Here is a 14,907-nt window from a genome sequence, read left to right as displayed (position 1 = left end):
CTGGCCAGTGCGGGGAGGGAAGCTGCACCCTAACAGCCACCATTTGCCTTCAAACCTCAGCAAGTTTAGAAGAGGCTGGAACTGTTTTTATTTCTGAGTGTGTATGTGTCTTTAAATCTCAGCAGGAAACCTGCAAGGGGGGTGGGGTGGGGCAAGCAGACAGAGCCAGGTTGCTTTCAGTACCTCTGTTTATCAGGAGAAAAACTCCACCCCTTAGGCTGTTCTTTCATTTTCCTATTAGTCTGAAGAAGTTGGTTGAAATACAGCAGATGGTTATATTCAGCAATGTGAGTAAATAGTCTCAGGGGGATCACAAAAGTGTGTGCTTGCTAACCATGTTTATTTTGACTGCTTTGTGAGTGTATGTTCACTTTCATTTAGTGGAAGTTTAGCTGCTGGAGGACAAGGAAGACTGTATTCAGGGAAACTGCACTGCTATATTTTTATTTATTTATTTTAGAGAATGGGAAAGTCTCCTGGCTCCACCTCTAAAGTCTCTAGGCTCCACCCCCAAAGTTTCCAGATATTTTCTGAGTTGGACCTGGCAACCCTATCCTTAGCCCTGATCCATATAGCTGCTTTCCAGCCTGATGCTTTTTAGGATGTCCAAATGATACATTAGGTAATCTAGACACAGAACTCCATCATTCTCTCATACATAATTTGCCTTAAGGAGCCACATTACTTAATATATATATATACATTACTGAATAAGTAGAGACTCAACCAGCACTTGTTCCTAACGGTGCTGAAAGCATCTGGAGACTTGCACTTTCATGAAGGCACATGGTGCTGTCAGAATGAAGCAAGAATCTGTGTTGTTTCCTCTTTTTAATATAGATTTCAAAGCTCCCCACAGTGAAAAAAGCCATCCAAATGAAATCCTCTCTTTTACAAACACCCAGCCTCCCCCTCCTTACACTTCAATGCAGTCAAACCAACCAGTCACCTTCATTTTCACTTTGGGCAATGTCTCAAAAGAAGCCATCCCTATGTCATACTTCAAGTGGCGCTCCCTAAATCAGCTTGAAGTTCTGCCGGCAGTGGCACTGTTGCAACTTAAAAAGTTGTGCAACACCTTTGGTAAACACTTCCTCACGCAGGAACAAGAATAAAGCCGAAAGACTCCTTCTTCACCTCTCACAATCGAAGCGAAGACCGGCTCAAGTTGGCACTAACATTCTCAGACCAGAGGGCTACGCTGCTGTTTCCCTCTCCCCAAAATGATTAAAGCCCTCTTTGTTACTACCTGCTTGCTTCTCCTTCAGCATCAAGGTAAGGGTTATATTCCCCCCCTTAACTTCTATCAGCACCTGGGAAAAGCAGCTTCAGATCAGTTTCTATAGCTTTTGTTAGTTGTGTAATGATTAACGAGCAAATGCCACAGTTACTTCATGTTGCTGAATGGATGCCTTTAAAAACTATTTTCAGAATGTTGGTATTAAAATGGTCCTAGGCTTGTCAGGCTAAATGAAAGATTTAAATAATTTGGTGATGACCGATCAAAAAGGAAAGTGGTGTCAGTAGCTACGGCATAGCAGAAGAACATCAGAAAGGGAAACGAGTCATATGTGAAGTTAGAAAATTGGTTAGATACAGTTGAGTCCCCACAGAAATCAATGGTATTTACGCAGCAAGTGAATTCTAATGTAATTTTCCGTATTGAATGAATCATGCTTCATTTAAGATGTTTTGCAATCGCCTATTTTAATCCAAACATTACAATTTTTTTTGCCAGGAGAAAAACACAGTTAATCACTATTTGGATGGGTCCTTTTCCCCAAGGCACAATATGATTGTGATCTTAGCCATTGTTAACCATTGTTAACTATGGAAGGAAACATACGTATTGCCTATTTTTTTTGTTTTGATGAGGCACAAATTTGCTGGCAGGGAACAGAGTTGAAGCTGGTAACTAGCAGGGAAGAAATTGTTAGGATATCCCTTGCTCTCTCCCCTTCTAGTGTCCCATTGAGGACTGTGGTCTGGACAGCTGGGTTGGGGGAGGGAAAGAGACTAAGGGGGATTATCGGATTATCATGTGTGGTTTGAATCTTGATGTGTGTGTGTTCTTAAAAAACTCAACTCAGTCATACCGCAGCTCCAAAGTTATGTGAGAGTAAATCCTATGGACCTTGATAAAAGAGAATAGACAAATTCCCAAGTATGAAAATGTTTAAGTCCAAATGATCAGCTCTTGGAAGGGAAGGGAATCAAATCTAACCTCCAAAATGGACATTGCTCTTGCAAATTTTGTAAAAGTATTAACAGCATGGGACCCTGATTTGAATCTGGGCTGTGGGCTGAGGGGGATTTTATCCTTCTCTCTCTGCCACTTGTAGAGGACTGTGTGGAAAATGATTTATGGAGGGAAGGGTTACATCCCACACCCCTTATAATCCCCCCCCACATATTCTGGCCCAGATGAGGAACTGTGTACACAAATGGCCACTGTACACACCATTTCCCAGCATGATCCAGCAGCTGATTTGGATCAAGGCAGAGCTGCAGGGAGACCAGTCTTAACTCTTTATCTTTTGGCCTTTTCCCAGTGCTTGTCCCATTAAGAGTTGCTGTTTGCCCCACAGGAGAAATCATGCAGGTGCCCATATATATGGTGCAAAGAGCAGTTCTAGGTGGGTCACTGAAATCTGGATGGAGAAAATGGCACAAGGTTAAGCCTCCCTCTCCCTGCTCATTATTCAGTTCAGTTGTTGGATAAGGCTGGGAAACGGTGCAAACAGTGGTTGTTGGTGTACCATTCCTCCTTAAGGCAGACTGTATGATGGAATTTTGCCCCCATGATGTTGGAGTTTGAGAACTGGCTTCCAAGGAAGTGTTTGTATTATCATCTGCTAGCACCGTGTTCATTCACTTCCACTGGGATGATGCAGGAGAAATTTCCTGTGCCCCACCCCTGCCCCAGTCTTCATACTATATGTTTACATGTGCATGCACATGCATGACCTGGTTTGAAATTGCCATGAACTGTTAGTGGTTTGCAAGTGATAGAAGGGAACAGGCCCTCTCAGAGATCCACAGAGACCCAGGCATCTTCCAGCTGCACAATCTTACCAAGTGCCGCAAAAGGTAATATGTCTGAACTTGAGGGCACCTTTGAGCTTGAGGCTTGGGCCTTGAAAGGGGATACATTATGAAAAACACTTCTTATCTCTTGCAGTTATTCCTTCCTTCCTTCCTTCCTTCCTTCCTTCCTTCCTTCCTTCCTTCCTTCCTTCCTTCCTTCCTTCCTTCCTTCCTTCCTTCCTTCTTCTGAAGGATGTAGCACTGAGCAGCAATATAAAGTTAAGCATGCTGCAAGGAAAAAAAGAACAAAACACTGTAAAAAACCAAAGCCTGGTGTAACTGCTTGCTTATGCACCTTAGCCCAACCGGCCCAGTTGATGTTTAACTGAGACCACTAGGTAAGGAAGAGTCATTTCCAGTATCTTCAGGAGGTTAGTAATAACAACACAATGGAGAATTTATAAAGAATACGAGAGTATTCAAAGCTGCCAATATGCATTTTCTCAGCAAGATGACTTCTTATAATGTGATTGTCTGAAGTCATTGTTCTAACTCTCATTTTCTGAAATAACAAAAGAAACGGGGGGAGGGGAGGAGAAGGACCTGAGCGATGTCTGTCATTGTTTAATGTAACAAATATTTAACCAGGTTCAGTTCAACAATGAAAAGATTTGGACCATAAACACAGCACCAGGGAGTAATTTCTCTTAATTTCTTTGGATTGGATCCAAAGATGCCCTTCCACTCATGGGAGGAGCCCTTCTGTTTGTGGCAGCATTCATCCTTGTATGAACAAAAGGACTTCTTCTGTGAGTTGAAGAGCACGATCAGAGGCAGAGCCAACCTCATGGTTTGCATTCAATCTGATGAAGGCAAAACTGATTTTTAAATTTATTTTTACATGTATAACCTACCCATCCAGTCCATAATTTCTTGATGAATGTTGCAAGCATTTGATAAGGATCAGTATAACTAACATATTAAACAATAACTATTAAAAACCTTGGAAACAACCATTAAAAGACCTGGGGGAAAGAATGCCTTCACTGGCTTCTTAAAGCTCTGGGATGATAACTTGTGGTTGAGTCTTTTCAGAGGTGGATTTCCTGGGAGGGGCACACAACAGCAAAGGCCTCACAAATGCTCACGGGCAACAGCATGCTGGAACTCACTGTTATGGTTGCCATATGGAAGCTTTAAGTGGTTGACTGTCTCCATACAACAAACCATCCACAGGCAGCCTTGCTATGTGGACTCCATCCTTTTCTCCATGTGGCAAAACAGTAGATGCATGATTAGGACTGGAGCTTTTACAAAATCAATTAGAAACCAGAACCTCCCAAGAGGTCCACAGTAGAGGCAGAGAAACCCAAAGTAGTTGCTTCTTAGCAACTTCTCAGCTAGAAAAAGAGACGAGAACCTCAAAATCTTGCATCCTCTGGAGTGGCTGCTAATCTGTGAAAGTGAGAAGATTGTAGCATTGCATCACAAACTTTTAGGCGGAACTGGATGTCACAAAAAACGTACAGCTATGTCTTTGCATTTCTTTTTCCTCTCTTCCCAGCAATGCATAATATAACACAATATGTGGTGCAATATCTTTGCATAGTTTTCCCACATCCACACTGATGGTAGTTGTGTGAAGCTAGACTATGGAGACACACACGGAAATGATATCAGATCACACATTGTGTTATACCATGGCCTATCTATATATTACATTTCAGTTTTCCCAGTTTCTATCATGTCTTGCCAAGTACTGTGCTTGGAACTTAATCCCCAGACATGTGGGGGACTGCTGTGTGTGAGGATAGGAGATTCAGTCATACTATTTTCCCAATCTGAAATGGCCCCAGGGAGCTGCTGTTTGCCAGCAAATTGTAGTGGTTAGACTGTCTGGGAGACCAGTTTCAATTTCTGACTCTACCATAGAAGCTCGCTAGGTGATCTTGGGTCAGTTGCTCTCTCTCAGCCTAACCTACTGCTATATGAGAGAGCCCATAGGAGACAGTCACATTGCTAGGGGTTGCCAGACAGAGTTGCTAGGGGTTGCCAGGCAGAAGCCAGCAGCAATAACAGTTCAAATGCCACTAACATAACTTCCATGTACAACCCTCTGAGATGGTGACAAACAGTATGGACTGTCTGGAGAGCCAGTTTGGTGTAGTGGTTAAGTGTGTGGACTCTTATCTGGGAGAACCGGGTTTGATTCCCCACTCCTCCACTTGCACCTGCTGGAATGGCCTTGGGTCAGCCATAGCTCTGGCAGAGGTTGTCCTTGAAAGGGCAGCTCCTGTGAGAGCCCTCTCCAGCCCCACCCACCTCACAGGGTGTTTGTTGTGGGGGAGGAAGGTAAAGGAGATTGTGAGCCGCTCTGAGACTCTTCGGAGTGGAGGGCGGGATATAAATCCAATATCTTCTTCTTCTTCTTCTTCAAAGTCTCGAGGCAGCAGGAGGAAGGTTGCGGGCCTAACTTGCCTGGGAAATTATAGATGTTTGTATACAAATGTTAGAATTGTTCAAAGTAAAATTGGTGAGTTGGAATGTTTAGTGTTGGGGGAAAACATAGACATTGTGGGAATTTCAGAAACTTGGTGGAATGAGGAGAATCAGTGGGACACTGAGTGATTCCTGGATATAAGTTATATTGGAAGGATAGGGAGAGAAGGGTTGGAGGTGGGGTGGCTCTGTATGTCAGAGAGGGTATACAGTCCAGTAAGACTGAGGTCAGAGAATTAGATTCCCTTCTAGAAATGCTTTGGATCGAAATAGAGGGCCCAAAAGGAAATTTAACTATGGGAGTTTGTTATCGCCCACCAAATCAAAAGATAGAGGACAATTATAATATGATGGAAGGATTAAAGATAGCGGCTAAACATAAAAACTGTGTCGTAATAGGTGATTTTAGCTACCCGCAGATTGATTGGGTCAATATGTGTTCAGGTCGAGAGAAAGAGATTGAGTTTCTAGATGCTGTCAATGACTGTGCTATGCAGCAGATGGTCACAGAACCTACCAGGGGTGGGGTGATCCTGGATTTGGTCCTAAATAATGCCCAAGACTTGGTGAGAGATGTAAAAGTGATTGCACCGCTTGGAAGCAGTGACCATAACATTATTGATTTCACCATTTGTATAAATAGGGAGTTGCCCCAAAAGATCAGCACAACCACGTTTAACTTTAAAAGGGGTAAATTTTCTGAGATGCGGAGGCATGTGAAGAGGAAACTGAAAGGAAAAGTAAATACAGTCAAAACCCTTGGGGAAGCTTGGAGGCTATTTAAAACTACAATCCTAGAAGCACAGATAAAATATATACTAGAATGATTAAAGATTTGGAACACTTTCCCTATGAAGAAAGGTTAAAACGCTTGGGGCTCTTTAGCTTGGAGAAACGTCAACTGCGGGGTGACACGATAGAGGTTTACAAGTTTATGCATGGGATGGAGAAAGGAGAGAAAGAAGTACTTTTCTCCCTTTCTCACAATATAAGAACTCGTGGGCATTCAATGAAATTGTTGCGCAGTCAGGTTAAAACGGATAAAAGGAAGTACTTCTTCACCCAAAGGGTGATTAACATGTGGAATTCACTGCCACAGGAGGTGGTGGAGGCTACAAGCATAGCCAGCTTCAAGAGGGGATTGGATAAAAATATGGAGCAGAGGTCATCAGTGGCTATTAGCCACAGTATGTGTGTGAATATATATATATATATATATATATATATATATATATATATATATATATATATATATATATATATATATATGATGGATAAATATAATGGCCACTGTGTGACACAAGACTGGATGGGCCATTGGCCTGATCCAACATGGCTTCTCTTATGTTCTTATGTTTTTACAGTAGTTTTTGTGAAGCAATGAGTCCTTGCACTCTGCAGATCATATCTTGTGTCAGCAGACGGCATGCTTAGTTATTATTATTGAATCATTCACTTTCAAACTAGCATTCCCAAAATAGGTTGTGTACACCCACAAACAGAAGGATCTGTAATGTGCCAGCTTTACTCATACATTCTGACCTGGAAGAAAGCCTATTGGAATCTGTTATATCAGCACTGGAGTGGCCATTCACAAATGGCCCCTCCTAATCAATGTTCCTCAATCCTCTTATATGCAATAGAGAAGGAAGAACTAAAATAGTGTTTCTTTGTAATGGTCCATTGCAGGAGGTTTTTTTGTAGAAAAAGTCCAGCAGGGACTCATTTTAATATTAGGCTGCACCCACTGATGTTATCAGAAGTGACATCATCCTTTCAGTAAGTTACTTTCTGCATATTGACACAGAACATTACAATGGTATCAGCTGCATTTCATGGATGTGTGTTCTCACACAGCCGAATGAGAGACTTTGTTTCACACACACAAACACCCAACGGCTGGAGAGAGAGACCCACATGTGGTGGAGTGGGCAGCAGCAGGTCCAGCTTCTCCTGGAAGGGGGCACTTATGGGCGGCTCTGTGTCTCTTGCTCTCTTCGCAAGCCCATTGGAGGCTGGAGGTGGCAGAGAGGACGGAGCGTGTGGTCTGGGAGCATGTGGCTGCCTAGTGCTTTCCTTCTGCCAGAGAACTTTTTTTGAGTTGGACCCCTGGCCAAGCCAACTGGAACTGTGCTCCTGGGTGTTCCTGCTCAACAAAAGCTCTCGTTCATTGGATTTCTCTGAAATAATGAATATTTGCGCATTTAAATATGTTTTTGGTGTTTGCTTATTACTAAAAACATAAGCTAAGTTGAATTTGCTTATTATTATAATAATAACTTTTAAAATAGACAAAGCCCAAGCACTGTTTAGGGACAGTGAGGAGTTACGGCACCGCTGTTCTTTAGCCCATGTGACCTTTCCTTAAGAACAGCTATATTTCTGGGCAACTCACTAGTTTTATAAACTGTTGTAAACAATTGGATGAACCCAGGTGCTAGCTATGCACCTCAGAAATACACTTGCCCTTGCATGAATAAAACGATGAGCATTTGACCTTCATTGCTAGTATTATGAGCAACACAGGGAGCAATTCTAAGCAGGTCTACTCAGAAGTAAGTCCTATTTCATTTAGCAGACTTACTCCCAGGAAAGCGATGTCGGGATCGTAACCACTGACTGTTAAAACACGCTTCCCCCCTGGTTCAGTGTTGACTATATCCAGAAATGAGGTGTTCAGTCTTGCTGGGAATTCTGCCCCAATTCCCACTGAATCTAAAGGAGCACCCATGACTGAAAGTTCTTTACATTGTTAATGTTTGTTGCAGTGTGCGTTATGGCCAATTCACATGCCATCACTTCCTCAGGACCCAGAATGTATCTCATGATACTGCTTATCTGTCATGTCAGAAGCAGCCAGCTCAGGACAGTGGAGGAGGTCAGACAGAAATGACCAATTGGCCGCTGGAAACTGTCATGGCCACCCTCAAGAAATACTGGGGGACTGTAGTTTTGTGAGAGAGCTTGGGGCTCTGTAATAAAACTCTCCTTATTTTCATAACATTACAATTCCATGAAAGTGAAATAAGTTTAAGACCTGTTGGAGTTCATACCTTGCACACTTGGACAGCTGAAACAGTCCATTACTAAATACTGAATGGGGTTGCCAAATCCGACTCAAGAAATATTTGGAGCCAGAAGACTTTGGAGGTGGAGCTGGGAGCAAGGGTGTGACAAACACGATTGAACTCTGAAGGGAGTTCTGACAATCACATTTAAAGGGACATGCCTTTTAAATGCCTTCCATCCATTTGGAATCATGAACGATAGGATTGTCTTCTTTTGGGGCTCATAGAATTGAACCCCAGATCTAATCCTTTTGAAACTTGGGGAGTGTTTTGAAGAGAGGCACTAGATGCTATGCTGAAAATTTAGTGCCTCTATCTCAAGAAGCATCCCCCCCAGAGCCCCAGATTCCCATGGATCAATTCTCCATTATGGGAATCAGTCTCCATAGGGTAAAATGGAGTGCCCAGCAGACATTTCCCTCCCGTCTGCTTTCTGATGACCATGATGCGGGGGATCCCCTGCCTCCAACTGGGGATCAGCAACTCTTCTTCTGAACAGCAGAAGACCAAACTGATCAACTCTTTCTACAAGTTAAAACAGTTCCTGTGGAGGAGTCACACAAGGGCCAATGGGAGAATGTTACTGCATAGTTATCTGCATTCCTATTTGCTGACTAATAGTGTGAACCCATCTGCCCTCTAATTAGTTTTCTTCAAGCAGGAGCTGAATTTCACTGCATATCTGTTCCAGTGCAAGGGTGTGGTTGTAAAGTAGTCATTAATCACATTGCATAGCCCCAAGCTGGTGTTATGTCTGGGGAGTTGTAAATATACATGTGCCTCCTAGAGTAATACATTCATGAATGACATATCTACCTGGCAGGCATGTGTATGTATGACCTACCCAGAAAAGTACAGTCCTAAGCTGAGCCACAATTCTGAATGAAGAAACTGTACGTCTCCCATCCCTCCAAAAAACCACTACAGAAACCTGGCTTTTATTTATTCGAGATTTATTCGAGATTTCGAGATTTATATCCCGCCCTTCCCACGAATGGCTCAGGGCGGCTGGTGGATAACCTCTTGAGAGGAAGGGTGGGTTTAAGGGGAGGGGAGGGGAAGTATAGATAGACCTGCTTTGCCAGAATTGTGAAATGGGAAAGTAACTTCCAGTTCTCGGAAATCTAGCAACCATTTTGTCATGTTAAGGAAAAGGGCAAACAAAGATTGCCAAGCTTAGCAAGCCTGAAACCTATAGGCTGTGAATCAGTCTGGATGTACAAAGGCAGGGTTGCCAGCCTCCTGGCGGGGCCTAGAGATCTCCCGCTTTTACAACTGATCTCTAACTGTCAGAGATCAGCTCTCCTGGAGAAAATGGCTGCTTTGAAGGGGCGACTCTATGGCATTGTACCATGATGATGCCCCTCCCCTCTTCAAAACCCATCCTCTCCTCATTCCACCCCCAAAGTCTCCAGGTATTTTCCAACCCAGACCTGGCAACCCTATAAAGGAGAGAAACAACCATCTGCACTGATCCATATGCAGTCTGTCCATTTGGTTCTGGCAATCCGGTCCAATCTTTTTGAAACTTGAGGGGAGGATTAGAGGAGAGGCACCAGATGCTAAGCTGAAAACTTTGTGCCTACACCTCAAAAAACAGCCCCTCCGCCCCATTATACCCCTTGGTAATTAGTCTCCATAGAGTATAATGGAGTCCCAACTGACATTCCCCCCCCCCTCATGCTTTCTGATGACCCTGAAGCAGGGGGGGGCCTCCAAACTGGGGGATCCCCTGCCCCTGACTGGGGATTAGCAAGCCTAGAGCAAGCAAACAATGAGCATCCCAAATACTGGAACAATCTATTTATGCATATATATATAAGCTAGTAAGATTGAACAAAAACTCAGACTATCTTAAAGGTAAAAAAAGTAAAGGCAGTCCCCTGTGCAAGCACCAGTCATTTCCAACTCTGGGGTGACATTGCATCACATTTTCACAGCAGACATTTTACGGCGTGGTTTGCCATTGCCTTCCCTGTCATCTACACTTTCCCCCCCGCAAGCTGGGTACTCATTTTACTGACCTCAGAAGGATGGAAGGCTGAGCCAGCTATCTGAACCCAGCTTCCACCATGATCGAACTCAGGTTGTGAGCAGAGAGTTTGGACTGCAGTACTGCAGCTTTACCACTCTGCACCATGGGGCTCTATCCTAGAATGCCACAAAAACTATAGTTCAGGCAACAAAAACAGTCAGCTTTGTTAAAACCCTTTCTTGTGATTACTTCTTTGCATACCCAGCAGTAATTCAGCATTAAGGTAATAGGACAGCTGCTCTCCTCCTTAAACGGTACTTTTCAATGTGATCTAGTGAATCAGCTAGGAAGTGTTTAAACCTTGGGTCATGTACAAACTCACAGGGAATGTGGGACTTTTCTGCTGCCATTGTTAGAACAGGACTGTGGAAGGGGTGTATTAATCTAAAAGAGTATACAACACAATTTCACTTAATATTAATACTATACAAAGAGATGATTCATCATTCCCTGTTCAGCCAGCCCCCGGGCTCAACTCCTTTCTAAGCCAGCCTTTACTCACCCGTAACTCAACTCTCAGTAAACCTATTAGTGGCCAATCCCATTTTTCACCAAAGCTGGAGGCAGAGAAATTTCCTTTTCATGATCTGGTAACCTCCATCAAAAGTGGTATTCCTATCATGCCCACACCTACACACAGGTCAAATGATGCAATGGTTCTATAACAAAGGGAAACAACAGAACACTGCCTCTGGCCATGTAGGAGCTCTCTGTAATTCACTGTGTATCTTTCTCTCTGTGCCTGTATTGGCAAAGTTGGGGTTGCTGGATATGTGGAACAGGGCTCTTTTGGTTGTGGCCTCCTTCTGTGCAATCTTCCACTCCAGGAAGTTCATCTTGTTCTCTTTTGGCTTTTCAGAAACTTTTGGAACTACCTTACTTTGGAGATGCTTTGTTTGGTTTTATCCTACATCATCACTATGTTCATCTGTTTTAATGCCTTTCTGTAGCTGAGTTTATGATTAACTGACAGCTTCTCATATCGTTTTTGATCTTTTTATTGCTGTTACATGGATAAAAATGAGTTGTGTGGTTAAAAATAACTTATGAAGGAGATCTGGAACAAGAACAGGGCTCTCTGTCAGCAAGGCAGCAGTCTTGAATGTCTTTTATATGGATGTTTTGCTGTTGACCTGCTGTTGTGTGTTATGTGCCATCCAAATTGTTTCTGACTTACGGTGACTATGAATGATCTCTAAAATGTCCTATCATTAACAGCCTTGCTCAGATCTTGCACATTGAAGGCCGTGGCTTCCTTATTGAGTTAATCTATCTCATACTGGGTCTTCCTCCTTTCCTACTGCCTTCAACTTTCCCTAGCATTGTTGGGTTTTTTGGTGAGTCTCATTCTCATTTTAGTCATTTTAGATTCTAGAGAGAATTCTGGCTTGATTTGATCTAGAATTCATTTATCTTTTTGGTGGTCCATGGTATCCACAAAACTATACCACATATCAAATGAATCAGTTTTCTTCCTATTAACTTTCTTCATTGTCCAGCTTTCAAATCCATACATTAGGGGATATCATAGTATGAATGATCTTGATCTTGGTGTCCAGTGAAACTTCCTTACACTTAAGGAACTTTTCTAGTTCCTGCCTGGCTGCTCTTCCTAGCCTCAGTCTTCTTTTGATTTCTTGGTTGTATTGCCCCGTTAGGTCGATGAAGCCAAAAAATAGAAAAACTTTAACCATTTCAACTTCTTCATCATCAACCTTAAACTCGTATAATTCCTTAGTAGTCATTACTTTTGTCTTCTTGTTGTGCAGCTGTAATCCTGGTTTGACACCTTCTGCTTTAACCTTAATCAGTAGTTGTTTCAGGTCTTCACTGTTCTTAAACCGTCCATGTGGTGTCATCTGCATTTCTCAATTTTAACTACATTTTACTGTTTTATTATTTGTTTTTAATTCATCTCATTTATTATTTTTTATAATTGAGAGACAGATATTCTAAATATACAAACACTCACCCCTCAGTATTCAGTATCTACTTTGAAATCTTGTGTGTGTGTGTGTGTATGTATGCTGTTGTTATGAGTATAAGTGGACTTTGTGATACCACAAAATTTTCGTAAGTATTTTAATACAGTGAAAGAAGTAATGCTGAGAAATCAGTGTACCTTGTGAGGTACAAGTGAGTTGGACTGCACAGAATGGGATGGGGAGGTTAAGCAGGATATATTTATATTATTTATTTATTCAGCTTATATCTTGCTCCTTTCCCTGCTGAGCAGGGCTCAGGGTGGCTTCCACCAGTTAAATATACAATAAAAACAACATATTACAATTGAAAATCCACTACTACAAATTAAAACCTCACAATCAGTTTACTATATCAGATGGCACCCCAACAATCCATCACAGGTGGACAACTAGAGGCATCCAGCACAAAGAGGCTCGAGGCCCAACAACAATGAGGGAGGCCAGCTGATTTCTCTACCATCATTCTTTGAAGTGAGAAAAAAAGTACCTAACTCTGTACCCAGAGTAGTGGTTTTTTTACAGTGGGTCATTCTTTGTCTCCAAGGAGGAAGCTTCCCTCTCACCTTATCTTTTCTTCTGTCAGAAGTCTACAGTATGAGGAAGAAAACAGGCTGTGTCTGGGGAACCTATGAACTTTCACCTCAAAGAAAGCCCTGTCTAGTAGCATGTCTTTAGGCAGAGTAGCGGTTTCTTTACAGTGGGTCATTCCTTGTCTCCAAGGAGGAAGCTTCCCTCTCACTTTAGCTTTTCTTCTGTCAGAAGACTACAGTATGAGGAAGAAAACAGGCTGTGTTTGGGGAACCTATCACCTCAGAGAAAGCCCTGTCTAGTAGCATGTCTTTAGGTAGGGAGAGGATTAAACAAATGGCACTGTCCCCCTTCTCTTATACCTCTCTACCAGCAAACTTTTAGAAGAAGAAGAAGATATTGGATTTATATCCTGCCCTCCACTCCGAAGAGTCTCAGAGCGGCTCACAATCTCCTTTACCTTCCTCCCCCACAACAGACACCCTGCAAGGTGGGTGAGGCTGGAGAGGGCTCTCCCAGCAGCTGCCCTTTCAAGGACAACCTCTATGGCTGACCCAAGGCCATGCTAGCAGGTGCAAGTGGAGGAGCAGGGAATCAAACCCGGTTCTCCCAGATAAGAGTCCACACATTTAACCACTACACCAAGCTGGCTACTAAGACCATTAACAATTAGGTTTCTGGCTCTGGGTTGAGAAATAAATGGAGATTTTGGGGGTGAAGTCTGGGGAGAGCACAGTTTGAGAGGGATGTCAACAGTCTATTATGCCACAGAATGCATCCTGCAAAGCAGCCATTTTCTTCAGGGGAACTGATCTTGGTCATCTGGAGATTGATTTTAGTAGTGGGAGATCTCCATTTGCTACCTGGAAGGTAGTAACCCTGTTCACAGATGAGCAGCCTTCTCTTTGTACTGAGCTGCTCCTTGTGTAATAGAATTAAAATGTTGCCATCAGCCTGAGTTCTGCCATGTCTTTCTTCAAAGGAAAAGTATAACAGAGGCCATTTTTTGCCTTTAATGTTTTATATAGCTTGATCCTTGGGGTACTTTATAGAATGCCTACTCTATTATTATCTTCATCTGTGAAAGCCTTGATCCATCTGCCTCTTTTGAATATTAGACTGCCAGAAACATAGGGCAAGGCTTTCTCCCTTGTGGCCCCAGTTATGACTTCTGAGGAAACAGTCATGGGAAGGTTGGAGGCTTGCCTCCTGACATCACCAATAGACATCAACTGCTGACTCACAGTTAGGAGGAAGGAGGTTATCAGCACCTTGTTCCTCTCTCTCTTACTGGTTCCCTCTTTCACAGCCTCAGTACTGTCCTCATTGGTCCCCTCTTTTAAAGATAGCCATGTTATTATCATCTCTCTCTCTGAGTGTGGCAGGGACCCAGCCACCAGGGTTGCCAGGTCCCCTTGCTGTTCCAGTGGAGGGATTTGGGGGTATTCCAGGAGTGGGCAGGATGTTGCATGCCACGTCCCCAATGTAATGATGTCACTTGGAAATGATGTCATTACATTGGCGATGTCACATGATGCAGTGTTGTGGTTTTGGGGCAAAACTCCATGGTCGTTTTCGCACTTAGCGTTTGGTCCCCTTATTCCGCGGCGCAATTATGTCCGGATCATTTTTCTCGTTTTCCCACTAGTGACTCTTTGCGGAGTCGCCTTCCCTGAAGCCCCGGCTCAAATCGTTTTCCCACTGGCATCAACTTGAGTTCGATGCCCTGTCAATCATTTTTTTTTTAAGCACAAGTCTGGTTGCG

The 14,907-nt window shown here is 43.0% G+C and overlaps 1 protein-coding gene across 1 annotated transcript in view; it reads left to right on the top strand.

The window, feature by feature from the left end:
* The first annotated feature begins 1,026 nt into the window (after window positions 1-1,026).
* Window positions 1,027-14,907, top strand: part of LOC132580143 (zinc metalloproteinase-disintegrin-like NaMP) — a 74,863-nt gene continuing 60,982 nt past the window's right edge. The window contains exon 1 of the mRNA XM_060250810.1: window positions 1,027-1,275. Coding sequence (XP_060106793.1) covers window positions 1,224-1,275 — 52 coding nt within the window. The 5' untranslated portion in view covers window positions 1,027-1,223. The remainder of the gene's footprint in view (window positions 1,276-14,907) is intronic.

This window comes from Heteronotia binoei, chromosome 12, assembly GCF_032191835.1.
Source record: "Heteronotia binoei isolate CCM8104 ecotype False Entrance Well chromosome 12, APGP_CSIRO_Hbin_v1, whole genome shotgun sequence".
NCBI lineage: Eukaryota > Metazoa > Chordata > Lepidosauria > Squamata > Gekkonidae > Heteronotia > Heteronotia binoei.
This window is presented reverse-complemented; position numbering and strand designations above follow the sequence as displayed.